Source organism: Synchiropus splendidus, chromosome 6 (assembly GCF_027744825.2).
Source record: "Synchiropus splendidus isolate RoL2022-P1 chromosome 6, RoL_Sspl_1.0, whole genome shotgun sequence".
NCBI lineage: Eukaryota > Metazoa > Chordata > Actinopteri > Syngnathiformes > Callionymidae > Synchiropus > Synchiropus splendidus.
Genome location: NC_071339.1, coordinates 2,034,031 through 2,047,242, shown reverse-complemented (window position 1 = coordinate 2,047,242; position 13,212 = coordinate 2,034,031). Strand labels below are relative to the sequence as shown.

The 13,212-nt window shown below is 44.2% G+C and overlaps 2 protein-coding genes across 3 annotated transcripts; one reads left to right on the top strand and one right to left on the bottom strand.

Annotated features, from left to right (window-relative positions):
• Nucleotides 1–35: 35 nt before the first annotated feature.
• gpx1b (glutathione peroxidase 1b) lies at nt 36–1,957 on the top strand. Its single transcript, XM_053869364.1, has 2 exons — nt 36–331; nt 1,406–1,957. The coding sequence occupies exons 1-2, from the start codon at nt 116–118 to the stop codon at nt 1,754–1,756; spliced, it is 567 nt and encodes a 188-aa protein (XP_053725339.1). The 5' UTR covers nt 36–115; the 3' UTR covers nt 1,757–1,957.
• Nucleotides 1,958–3,081: 1,124 nt separating this feature from the next.
• usp4 (ubiquitin specific peptidase 4 (proto-oncogene)) lies at nt 3,082–12,853 on the bottom strand. Of its 2 annotated transcripts, none has more exons than XM_053867685.1 (22): nt 12,682–12,853; nt 11,071–11,198; nt 10,866–10,996; nt 10,490–10,616; nt 10,273–10,418; nt 9,738–9,799; nt 9,128–9,274; nt 8,726–8,846; nt 8,456–8,629; nt 8,228–8,386; nt 7,927–8,151; nt 7,768–7,851; nt 7,602–7,696; nt 7,342–7,524; nt 6,909–7,108; nt 6,615–6,836; nt 6,459–6,529; nt 6,265–6,380; nt 6,049–6,198; nt 4,724–4,827; nt 4,554–4,642; nt 3,082–4,042 (listed from the first exon to the last, which is right to left on the bottom strand). In XM_053867685.1, the coding sequence occupies exons 1-22, from the start codon at nt 12,819–12,821 to the stop codon at nt 3,920–3,922; spliced, it is 2,997 nt and encodes a 998-aa protein (XP_053723660.1). In that variant the 5' UTR covers nt 12,822–12,853; the 3' UTR covers nt 3,082–3,919. The 2 variants fall into 2 exon arrangements, with proteins under 2 accessions (XP_053723660.1, XP_053723661.1); XM_053867686.1 differs by having other exon boundaries at nt 8,726–8,843.
• Nucleotides 12,854–13,212: the final 359 nt, after the last annotated feature.

Sequence of the window (13,212 nt, the reverse complement as noted above, 5' to 3'; positions counted from 1 at the left end):
TTCAGGGAGGGACTTATCTTGAAGTGCCGCTGTGGTCTCTGGCGCACCTCGAGAGTCGCTCGGCTTCAGCTGCCAAACCTCTCTGACTCCTCCGAGTGAACGCAGCGGTGTCACCATGTCGAAGCGCTTCTACGAGCTCACTGGCCAACTCCTCAGCGGAGAGGCCTTCAAGTTCTCCACCCTGCGAGGCAAAGTGGTCCTGATCGAGAACGTGGCGTCCCTCTGAGGCACGACCACCAGGGATTACACCCAGATGAACGAGCTCCACGAGCGCTACGCCAGCAAGGGGCTCGTCATCCTCGGGGTTCCCTGCAACCAGTTCGGCCATCAGGTGAGCGCCAAACACACTGTTGCAGCCTGTTGCTCGATGAGTGATGGGATCAGGCAAAAAGAAAAAAAGTCATCATTCAGATGCTCATCTAATGTAATACACGTTTTTCGTCTTCAATATCTGTGTCAAAAATCTGTTCAGCTTCCTTAAAATATGACAAGTTGCTGTCACTTAAAAAATTGCCAAACTCTTGAGAAAGAAAATGCAGATTTCACAACGCCGTGACACCGACGTGTTAATGGCATTTGCACAAGAAGTTACACATTAACTTAATGTATAGCAAACATGTCTGCCTTCATTGAGGCGTTACTGCTAATCGGATGCCTTCATGCTCAAAGGCAGGAAGTCAAACCGGTCACCGTTGTTCTTCCTCTTTGACGCACGGTGGTTCAGGCTGTTTGGACATGTTGGCTCAGACTTGTTGATGAGCGTGTTTACTCAACAACTTCCATCCGGAACTTCAACACTCACTTTAAGCGTATTCAGCAGTCCATATTTACATGGTTGTTTTTGCTCTTCTCTTGAATCTCTGTGACGTTTTTTTCCTTCCTTGTTTTCCTCTCTTGTTATGAAATATATCAAGTGATGGCTGAGTTGGTCCCTACAACAATCTTTTATCAGCAAGACAGTTGCACTTGGCATGAGGTGGTTCACATCAAGTGAAGTGAGGCTAAATCTTGTGACACCCGACCCTTCTCTGTTCTGGACCGCTCTTTAGTGAAGAGCATTTTTAAACCACTGATAGTGTATTTTTGGTTTCAAGATTTTATATATCATTTATAAATATTACATTTATTATTATAAAAACACATTACTTTGGCAGTGAACCAGAAGTGAACTTTTTTATTTATTTTTAAAAGTTGTATTCAGCACATATTTACGCTATTCCCTGAGATAACTGACCTGGATACTGATCTGGGTCTGTTTTCTGACGCGGTTCACCAGTCATTACGCTTTTGATTTGGCTTGATATCAGTCAGTTGTATGTTGAATATGGAAGGGAAGGCTGCAGGTGGTTTATATGAAGTAGCCATCTGGCCTCCAGCGTGTTCATTCCTTGGTGTCATCACGCAGGAGAACGGCAGGAACGAAGAAATCCTCCTGTCCCTGAAGCACATCCGGCCTGGTAATGGCTTCGAGCCCAAGTTCCAGCTGCTGGAGAAAACGGACGTGAACGGGAAGGAGGCACATCCACTGTTTACGTTCCTGAGGGAGAGCTTGCCGTCCCCCAGCGACGACCCGTCCTCTCTGATGAGCGACCCCAAGTCCGTCATCTGGAGTCCCGTCTGCAGGAACGACGTGTCCTGGAACTTCGAGAAGTTCCTCATCAGCTCGGACGGAACGCCCTTCAAGCGCTACAGCAAGAAGTTCCTCACCAGCGACATCGAGGGCGACATCAAGACGCTCCTCAGCCAGGCCAAGTAGCTGTGGCTGAGTGGCGCGGCAGCTGTGCTCTCCTGCCAACACTGTCTGTTCTCTGTGCTTTCACTGTTTGAAGGTTCCCTCAGAAACCAAGCCTGTGAGGAGGTCGCCTGATGTCCCGTGAGAGACGGAGCCTGCCCGAGTCAGTGTTGCATGATGGCACTGCTGTGTGCTTTATCCCAATAAATCATTTTACTCAAAACATCCATTTGGTCTTTTACTTTTGTTGTCAAATTCTATGAGCAAACTCGGTAACACAGTTGTCAATAAAGAGGGAGGAACGCCTCGGTGGTGTTCGAGAGGACGGTTCTGGAATTGGTCCTGGATTCTCACATTTGACTGAACTTGACTTTACTAAAGTGGGAGGTCACTCTCAAGTGTCACTGAGGCGAAGGAAAACAACACACAGGGGTTGATACTTTCGTACAAATATTCTGAAAGCATTCAGTCAAACTATTTGTTTTCAGTGAAGCATGCGACGATCTTTGACGATAAGGACCCAGATGTTTACGAGGAAGGCCTTGTTCAACCGGTGCGTGTAGGCTGATATGTTGCAAACGTTACTGTCGCCCAACGATGTCACACGGAGGATGCACTGAAAGTGGATCACAGAATTTAACCTCAAAACTTGACATAGCTTCATGGTCATATCCTGAGACGTGTCATTGGAAGTTAGAGTGAAGCAAGACAAAGTCCGACCCCACACTTGTCAACTGAAGAAAGAAGCATCAGGTCACTTCATTGAGTGGGAAAATACAGGAGTGGCGGCTCAAAAATAACTGTTTGTGTGTCCATAAATGCAAGGTGTTGTGCAGTGTCATTAGAAGAGGCGTGACTTGGACTGTGTATTTCACAACCACTGTGTGATTCAGATCTGGACTGCTTGTTGGCACTTGCTGAGTGTGTCTTCCTGATGCTGGCACTCAGTCTGTGAAATAAGGCTCCGAGAGTTTCTGTTATAGTTTGAGTGTCTGGACTGGTGTGAAATGATGGGAGCTTTGCCCATTTCTCATTCACAAATGACAAAAAGCAAGAGGAACTTGGCTCAGGACACACAGTTTACTGTCATACCTGGGTGCTGGGAGGCCTGAGGGCCCATGTTCGGCCCCTCTGGGCACGTGTTGAATTGCAACATGACAGCATCAGGATTACTCCACTTTCTTTGAGAACACTTGTTAGTACTCATCTTCAAGCCCACGAACAAACCTGGCGTGGTATTTAGAGCCGACCTGCTGCCATGGCGATGGAAAACACAAGCACTCTGCGGCAATACCTTGTGCCATCACTCCTCCAAAGTACGAGAGGGCCATGAGTAAAGTTGTACACGAGTTTATTTTCTTCACTGGCCGTGTTGTTACAGAGCAGCATCAACAAGACTAATAAGGACAAGCTGTTGCAGGATAGCCAGGCGTCCATACAAGCAGACACAACACACTGTAATGATCGAAAAGTGAGCGCAACCCTCCCACTCTGAAACACCTCGACGAAGAAAGATTGTAAATTCACGGAGAAATCTATGCGCATCCAGGTGACGTCAGGTGGCAGGAATTTGAAGGCCACGATTACAAAAAGATGTCTCGCCATCTGAGCTCAGGGAGAGCAGTTAGCTCAGAGGGCGCTGCCTACATTTAATGTAGAGCTGCACAGGGGTGAGGAGGCTTCACTCGCGTGTACAGTGGCACATCGAGTCACTGAACACAGGATAGATTAGGTCCCAGAGTTATCTTTATTTATTCATGATTCCGTTTCAGGTTTGGATCTCTCAGAACAGATTCTTATCGATTCATCTAGGCACATAGTATCCTACTCTTTTAAAGTTTGTACATTTGACCACCATAAATAACTCCGAACACTTTGGTTGAACATGATGTGCATTTGGCTTTTTTTTTTTTTTTTTTAAAAAAGAAAGACTTGTTTTTTTCTTAGTGGCCAAAAGAAATATTTATGTACATGTTTGTGTGAATGGCTAACATTCTGTGCATCCAGTGAGAAAATCTAGAACATTTTGTTCCACGCCAGGATCTCCCGCTGAAGGGAAGAAGACTCCCAAGTCGGAGACGCCAGTCAAATAAAATGTGGATGAAGTCCGTTTAGTCGCTTTCATTCCAGTCTTCTGTCACATTTTTTGTCTCCACTTCGCTTCAGTGCGTGTCACATCAATGCTCCTCAGTTTGTGTCCATGTGGTCCTCTGCTGCCTCTGGATCTCCACCCAAAGAGGCAGACGGCTGAGGTTTGGAGGACTCTTTCTTCTCTTGGCGCTGATAAAACAGCACGTAGGCCGCTTTAGTCTGAAAGAAAGGACGAGGATTAAATTGCCATAGACACGCTGTTGTCACACGACACCCGAGGCACAAGAGGCACGTTCACTGTTGACGGGAAAAGAGGGAAATTGACAAAAGCCCGTCTGTTTGCAACCGTGAGCAGTGTTGCAACTGGGCACTTCCTTTACACAGCACTAAATAAGGAAGTCGAACGAATGAAAGTTGGCTTTTAAAAAAAGTGAGGAAAAAATCTTCATGTTCAGTTTAATAGAAGCAGAGAAAGAGAATTAGATGTTAGAACAAGAAATTCGACAGCCTCTGCAACGATGTTCCCCTCTTGTCAGTACAAAGTATTTAAGAGAGACCAACGAATGTCGGCTACATTATTATTCATCTATGAACCAATAACAGTAAACCAAGTGTATAATCGGGGGTTACAAACACAGCCACACCATTGTGTCTGAAAAGACAATTTGCTGACATCATTATTCAGCTTCCATCCTGAAGCGTTCGAATGAAGCACTGAGCATTTGCTTACCACAATCTGGTCCTCGGACGAAGACGTGACACAGCTGTCGTCAAAGTAGTACCACTGTCCGTCCACTTTATTCTTGCCGTAGGCCGTGTCTGCAGCAGAGGGCGGTGAACATTGTAGTTCTTAGTTCTTTGAGTGAACTCGGAGTCGCAAATCCACGCAGAGATACTTACAGTGACCTCCTCCCAATCCTCCATAGTGGTTTGACACAGCGACCAGGTCGTAGATGTACGGCTCGGCCTTTGGGTCGCACACAAACTCCGACATGTCCAGATCCCTGAGCGATGAAAACAAAATGGCTTCAGTAACCAGAGGAAAGAGCAAAATAACAACAACAGCTCTCTCTCTCTCTCTATATATATATATATATATATATATATATATATATATATATATATATATATATAAATAAAATAATATGTGTGTCTGTTTTTTTTTTTTTACAGAACACAGACTACAGAAATCAAATTGACAAATTGGACAGCATTTTAGGCCAGAAGACCATTTACTCAGCATCAGAAATACAACTTATGTCGGGCAGAATGACAACAAGTCAAATTGCTGACTGAAATGAATCGGAAAAGCTGGGTTGCCGTTTACTTTTTCACCAAAATAACAGACCTGACAACTGTCGTTTGCACCTCAGCAGTTATGGTCACGACTGTCAGAGCAAGATAAACACGCAGCTCACGCCACGCACGTTTATCTAGTTGTACCCAGGTGAATCCCCACCGGGTGGCTCCAGCGATTTGAGGACACAAACCAGCACTGAAGATCTGCAGGGGTGCTGGGCTGCTGTGAGCAGACATTCATGTATGCTGCAGCTTCCTCTGCAAAGTTTGCAGTTTTGTACAGATCCACTGCCGTTACTTAAAAAAAATGAAACTGTTGTGTGTTTGACCCAAACTAGGAACATGTCTTTATGTCTTTAACATGCATGTAATAACTTTGAGTGTGAAACCATATGCAGTGCGTGCCATAGTATGTGGCCAACGTTTGGTCCAAATAAGTACTGAATGTGACCCGTGGGACTCTAAGAAAAAAAAAAAAAAACTACTTGTGGTGTAATCACCATGCTATTGTGAATACAGCCACCTTTGCAACATTAATTCATTCAAATTTAATGACAAAATCGTCTCATTTCATTTACTGTTTCAATAACTATGGGCTAATGGACCATGCACAGGGTTTACACTGGGATTGGAACAAAAACAAAACACAAAGCCAATCAATAGGTGACAGAGAAACAAGGAAGCAGAGGGGACAGTTTTGACATTTCCTGAATTGGTGACGATAAAAAGCTCACTTTTTAATCATGAGTAAAGTAAATCTCTCTCCAGTCCAGTCTGTCTGGTCGGGAATGCACAAGCAACAGCTTCAGTCATTTTGTTTTGTTTGTTTTGATGTTTCCACTTTGTTTAAATACTTTGCTCACATGAGGTTTCGTCATCATTTTGTGTGGTGGCGGAAGCCCTGATGCACCCCAGTGTCTGCATACCTGATGGGAAAGTCCACCACTGTGTCCAGCTTGTCTCGCCAGCAGCGATTGTAAGAGAAGCGCTTCAGATGAACGACCAGAATGCGAGGGAGCGACCACAAGTCAAACTTTTTCGTTGCCTGCTGGTGTTTTTTACAGGTGGGACAATACCTGAAAGAGTGAGACACTTAGACACGATGGCAACAGAGTCCACTGATGCACTTTTAAGTCAGGTACCATGGATCATATTCGCCAAGAGTCTCCATGGTGGTGAAAAGCTCGATACATTCCCTCAAAGCCACGGTGCCCTTCTTTTTCTGGGACTGGTGCATGCTGTCGTGCGTGTCATAAGCCTAGAACAAAACACAAATGGCACTGACGGCTGTGTGCAGAGCCACTTGTGCTACTCATGAGAGAACAAACATGCCCACCTCTGCTTCCTGTTCATTATAACACAGCTTCTTCGACTCCGTGTCCCAATCGATAGCCACGGTGGAATGTGCTGGAGAAAGAAAACGTCGATAGTTCTGCGTCAGCAAAAAGTGGCTCACGCAGAAATCTAATAGAAGAATCGAAATAAGACCAACGATTAAGCTTGAGGACATTTCCATCACAAGGCAGCGGGCTGATGTTGGCTGTTCCGTAAGAGTTGACAATGCTGAAGGAGAAGAGCTTGTCTGGTAAAGAGCTTGGCTTAGGTGCGCTGCTTTTGGAGCCATTTTCCAACTCAGACGTCTCTTCATCTTCTTCTTCAGACTGGCCCTCATCAGGATTTGGACTTACTTGGTGGTCCATTGCTTCCTCTTCACCTAAACACACAAACAAAAAGTGAATTCATGTTATTTACTGTGGGGACTTGTCAATGAACAACACAAACTCACCATCACACAGCCCATTTGTTTCGTTGCATGTCTGTGAGTTGAGGTTGCTGCAGCTGGAACTGCATGAAGCCCCTTCAGACACAGGGCTGCCAGCGCCATCGTGGTTGGACGACACAGGACATTCGGCAGCCTGGCTGCAGCTGGCGGACGAGGCTGAAGCAGACGCTTTGCTTTCGCTCTGCGGGCGTTTCACATAGCGCCTGAAAAGAAGGTGGAAAAAGGCAAAGCTTTATCAATATGCAAAGGTTGCAGAGAGGGCTGACGATGTGGCATCAGAAGGGATCAATCAATTATTGATCGATCAGAATTTGAAAGGACTCTGATAAAAGGCAAATGTATGTTCACATTGGTATCTGGCGTGGCCTGCAGTGATGCTTTCTATCCAGTCAATGTCAACAGGCATTCCAGGAAAAAATTCAAAGGTTTTGCTCACCCAATTCTCTCAAGGATCTTTTCATAAAGAGCGTCTGCAGTGAGGTTTTGCTTGGGCACCGTTATGAGTAAAGGCTGACCAAACAGCATGGTGCTAGTGGAGCTTCCCGTGTGTTTGGAATGTCGCTCTCTGAAGTAGACAGGCAAGTTCATCTTCTCACTGTCCTCCTCCTGAACCTCATAACTGCAGACAACAGAAGAACTTGAATAATGTGCCCACCAGTGACATGGACAGCTCTCAATGTTGTGCATAGTACATACACAAAGATGTCATCTTTCTCCATAATTTGGTTCAAGGCGTCATCTCGTTTGTAAAGTTTATGGAACCTATGGTTATAAACATCAGCTACCACCATCTGAAATGAAAGATAAGAATGCATTCAGCACATTTTAAACTATGAAAAACAGTCCGAAGAACAGCACCTACATTTTCAGGGGGTATTCCACAAAATCGCGACAAGGCGCAGCACAGGTCCGTCACTGTACCCAGTTTGTTGACTACAACCCGATACTGGGGTTGAAGAAGAAAGCAGCATTAAGCACATGCACAGGGTAGATCGATAATGGCAGAGCACAAACATCTCACCTGTGTGGGTTTTGACTGAGGGTCGGCTCGCACCAAAAAGACCTCCATCGTGCGATCTTTCTTCATGGGCAGAGGCAATGTGAGGTAGCAGAATGGATCAAAGGTCACTGAGACCTTAAAGCACTCTGGACACACCAAAGTGGATTTGAATAGGCCATGGAAAATATCGACTATAATGGAGTCGTTGCGCAAACGATGGTTGGTCCAAGCTTCCTTGGCGACAATCTGCAATTTTAAAGTTGTATTAGACGCAATCTCGGTAGACAAAGATCGTGGAGATGTAAGATCGGGGGAGCTTTACCTCATCTGGACGGCCCTCCGCGTCTCTCAGGACCAAGTAGGGCTTCTTCTTCACTCGATTCAGGTCCTCATGAAGTCCGTCTAGCAAGAAAGCCAAGAGCTCTTGGGAGTCCTGCTGCTGGTATCCTGAAAACTGGGGAGCAAAACGTCCCACCTGGGTCTGCAGAGCAAAACAAGAATCAAACAATAAAATGTGGCCGGTTTTTCCAAACACTAACTATTCTCTCACCTTAAAAGTTCTTGGGGCAACATAGCTGCTGCGGCTCAGCCACATCTGCTTCACAAGATCTGCATAGGCCTCTGCAATCTCGCCTCTCATTCCCAGAGGGTTTTCTCTATTAATCTCTGCCTCATACTGGTCATTGAGGAAGTAGTCTGTGAGCGGGGAGGCGTTGCTCAGGCACTGTGAGAAACAAACATCGGTTACATAAGCAGGGAAGACGAAAGCAACACTTATTGTAAACATTGATTTCCTTTCATTTCTGTTAGACATCTTTACCTGGAGGGCAGAGTTCATGAAGCATGTGTTGCCCAAATTACTGAGACCACATAGGCCGGGCTGAGAATTCGACTCCCTGTAGTTGTAGGATGAACTGTAGGAGTTGTAGCTTCCTAACCTGCTGGAAGAGATTACTGTTAACATCCTTGAGTGGGAGGAAGCACCACTTACTGGACTCACTGATTAAATATTGAAACACTTAATAACCTGCCATGTTGAGCATTCAGTAAAACAGGAAGAAGAACGTAACACACTCTTGACAGGACACAACCTAATATTTGGTTTGTATTAAGTCTCCTACAATGTTTACGTAAATAAAACAATTTACAATATCTGTGTTGTGTTGCTTTAAAAATAGAATTTTGGGTTTCTAGTTTTCACAGAAAAGCAAGAATTCTTTACCTGTTACCAGAGGAAGTGCTGTTGTTGAGAGAGTAGCCAGGGCCACAGCCGTTGTCTCCGTTGGTTACAGTTGAGGAGATACTTGCTGCTGAGTTGGAGGAGAGCTTTGGAGCTGTGGTTAAACTTCTGGAGGAAGCTGAGGCTGATCTGAAAACAGAGGGATCATTTGTTTCAGAAACGATTCATACTGATTATTTGTTTGGCTCATCTCAACAAAACATTCTATTTTCCATGCGTGCATCACCTCGCCGGCTTATCACCCTTTATTCCCACACTAGTTAAAATAATCACATTTTAAAATCATCACTTTTTCACTACTCTCAGTAGATATAGCTCTCAAAGGCTCAACTGTCCAAGGAAATAGTTTCCCTTTCTTCAAGCAGACATTGCAATCATCTCTGTCAACATTATTAGATGTAGAAAAAAAACCATTACCCCTGAAACAGTGGGAGACATTTGCCAGATCTCTAAAATACTGGAGTATTTTAAATAAATAAATATCACCCTTTAAACAGGTTTTACAAATCGTTTAGAAGACACAACCCAACAACAGCAAACATATAATTTCATATGTCAAGTAGCATTTCCTGAAACAAAAGTTTCAGCTTACTTGGAATGGGATGTTTGTCTGGGCCAAGTGCCATCCTCATTCTTCCTCTCAATCACAAGTACCTGTGGGAAAACAAGCAGAGATCAAACTGGGATCATGTTTCTCCTGGGTAGGTTTCTATGGTTAGACTTGTCAATGGCAACACTTCACTGCGGCAACGAGAAACTGAAGTAGGAGTTCCAGAAAGGCACGGTTTAATTTCAATTCCTCAAAAACACACAACTTGCCACCTACAAACTCGGGATGACAGAATAAATCATCAAGGAGTTGGTCATAAAAGCCCTCATATCACACCACAAACAAAAATGCATACGTTGTTATTCTACTAACAGCAGGATTATACAATGGACAATAGAATATTTTTTAAAATTGATAATGTAAACCAATATTTAATTTAAACTCCTCAATACTGGAGCAATACAGACGTATGATACAAGACAACCTGACAGCCAAGCTAAACAATAATTGAACAGGTCACGAAAAATGACAGAGCAATGCAATTCTCAGGAATTTACAGCATTAATTACAACGTTACCTGGCCTTGGAAGAGCCCAGCATCTTGAACTGTACTGTCTGGCTTACTGAGCTGCTCGTAGGTGTTTGTCATGTATTTATTCCATAATCTGGTTTCCTGGTCAGCTGGAATGTTGAACAGCAACCTTGTTTCTTTTTCTATCATATCTGTGGATTCAAAAAATACAACAAAAATGTTATATCAGGTTTAAAACCACACAGTTGTGGCTGTTTCTTACCAATGGTATCAGCTTTACTGAAGTGTCGTGTGATGACATTCTCCATGTTATCGTTCTCACACAGGTTCAACTCCAACAGATAGACCTCCACCTTACAGTGCTTGACGAACATGCCATGTTCAACAACCTACCATGACAGGGATATAGAGGGATGCGCTGAATGCTTCAACTGGTTTTAATGCAAATAAAACAAATAAAAACAGTTTGAAATATAGTTCGTTTGGAGCATTTTATTGCTGAATCAATTTCATTTTTCACTGAGAAAGACCCTGCGTGTCGCAACATCTGTTCTACATTCCATTGTACAACGCAGATTTCAGATTATTTTTGAAAAGTGCATGGTAATCAAAATGAGGAATAGAAATTTTGGCACTACCTTCCTGACAATGGGTCGCTGCCCTTCAATGCAGTTGTACCAGCTGACGAGCTTGTTCCACGCATCGGTGGGTACAAGCACATAGTCCAACTCATCAATGAGGTGCTCTTTCAAAGTTTGGGTCTCCTGATCTGAAACCCACATAACAGAACACTCATCGAATGCAATAGAATTTTGGCAGTGTTAAATCAAAACACCACGTTACCTGAAAAGAGCCCAGAGTTGTCAATCGGCCCTGGATAGAGGCTTTGTTCTCCAACCATGTACATGTCCCAGCTGTCAAAGCCCACATACTTCTTCCACTGTTTAAACCAGCGGCTGTCAATCAGATACCTACGACAACACAGCAGTTTTAATGTGGGTTGAAGAGAGCAGAACACTGAAGCTTTAGATCAACTCATAACACCAAACTAATATTGTGTTTAGCATATAACTGCCCAACGGCCATTTGCCATGGAATTTTGAAGCAGCAGCTTAGTAAAGGAATTCAGTCACATTCCATTTAATTACAATTAACAAAACAACTGTAACTGAATCGTGGCCGAAGGGCCATGTGGATTTGGCATATATACATTCCCATTCATCATATCCGAAAACCTAACTGCGGTAGAGTTCTTGTCAGAGTGAGTGAAAATGAAGTGCGCATGAGGACCATTGTGGCATTTCATAGACTGTTAATCTCCTCCTCTGCTCAGACTTCCCAAGGACTAAAATGTGAATACAGTTAGGAAATGTTTTTGTGCAAGCGTGTGTCGGTAGTAATATTCTTGTGCGGACCAATCTTGAGACACTTAACTTATGAGGACATTTTGGCTGGTCCACATAGTTTTGGAGGTGTTAACATCAAAATTACTGGGTCATTATAATTGGGTTAAAGCTTGTTTCAGAGTCCTGGTTAAAGTTAGCCATTTGCTTTAGATGGTTAGAGCGGAAAATAATCTGTTTAACAAGAAGACTAATCTAACAGGCTCACAACAGCATACCACAGAGGGCACATACTGGTTTGATTGGTCGTGTTGTTTTAATACCTGTAGTCCACAGATTATTGAATATGCTTGTCATGTCTTTAGCCCATTTGCGCTGCTTTGACCTTCATCTGGTTTAGAACTTGTTTGTAGTCCCCATGTGAACCAGCATGTGTCATGTTCACCACTCCACCACTTTGACTTCACATGAATCACTCATGGACCAAGGCGGGTCTAAGAAACTTTGGACCTGGCTGGTTCAGAAAACTTGATGAAATTAACCCCTGACCTAATGATAGAGTAGCACATTGACAGTCGTGTATCGTGAAGGTTGGAACAATCTCGTCCAGAGACAGACGTGCCTCTTGCGCAGAGCTTTACGGGATTGTCCTGTCAACACGCCCGATTCATGAGTTCAGCTCCTCGAGCATCGGGACCGGATGGACTGGAAGAGGGACGTACTACTGGAAACCAAGGCCTTACCGACCCACAACAACAACCAGCTCTACTTTGCTCCAACTTCCACTTGGAATAACGACTAGCCGAGATCTAGAGACCAAACATGACAGTCTATTCGGATGTTCGGTTCATGACTCGAGAACATCATTAGCTCCAACTTCCGCGGGCTGCATTGTGCATATAAATACACCCAGAATCACATGACAGTTTGACGGAGAACCGACGTGTTAACTCGAAGGTGGAGACTGACGAACGCCAGCTTTCGGTTCATCGATATCGAAGGTTGCCCTGTATTAGCATGTTAGCATTTCCTGTTCTATGGGTGCTAACAGAAAGTGGGCTAATGCGAGCTAGCTAAATCGGCTCATCGATGAAATGCGGACCAGTCTCACCATTCGTCGCCATTTTTGAGTGCTGTTTTCAAAAGCGACCCGATGGTCTGTTTCTGAACCTTGGTGCTGCTCGCTTGCCCGGCTACCGGCTCCGAGTCCGCCGCGCCAGCCGACTCGGGTCCGCCTCCTTCGGCCATCATGCAGTGAGTGTGCCGGTATCGTGAACGCGCACATGGATGTGAAGCCGCGTTCTTCCTCTACGGTTCGAGCAGCAGATATAGAGGATACAAATAGTGCACCGCGACGTGGTGGGATTTTTAGACGAGGAAACTTGAAGAAACATTTTTCCACCAGGTTTTGCTGACCTGTGACAGTAAAATCAATTAATAAAAAAAAGAGTATCAAGTATGGGAAACACTTTAAGAATACACCTGAGATGAGATTGTGATAAATGGATGTGTAAAATATGATCTTCAACAAAGCATTAAATTACAGCAGACGAGCTTAAGAACAACCAGGTTTTGAGCCACATTACTCATATATTTAGCAAGAAAATTGAAAAAAAGATGGCAAATAGTTTATCCTTCTCTT

Excerpts from the sequence above, each read along its gene's own strand:
- usp4 (XM_053867685.1), bottom strand. The coding sequence starts at position 12,821 with ATGATGGCCGAAGGAGGCGGACCCGAGTCGGCTGGCGCGGCGGACTCG. Across the intron at positions 8,630-8,725 it reads TCATGAACTCTGCCCTCCAG|TGCCTGAGCAACGCCTCCCC; the intron begins GTAAAGATGTCT and ends TGTTTCTCACAG. Across the intron at positions 8,152-8,227 it reads CGGAGGGCCGTCCAGATGAG|ATTGTCGCCAAGGAAGCTTG; the intron begins GTAAAGCTCCCC and ends TTAAAATTGCAG.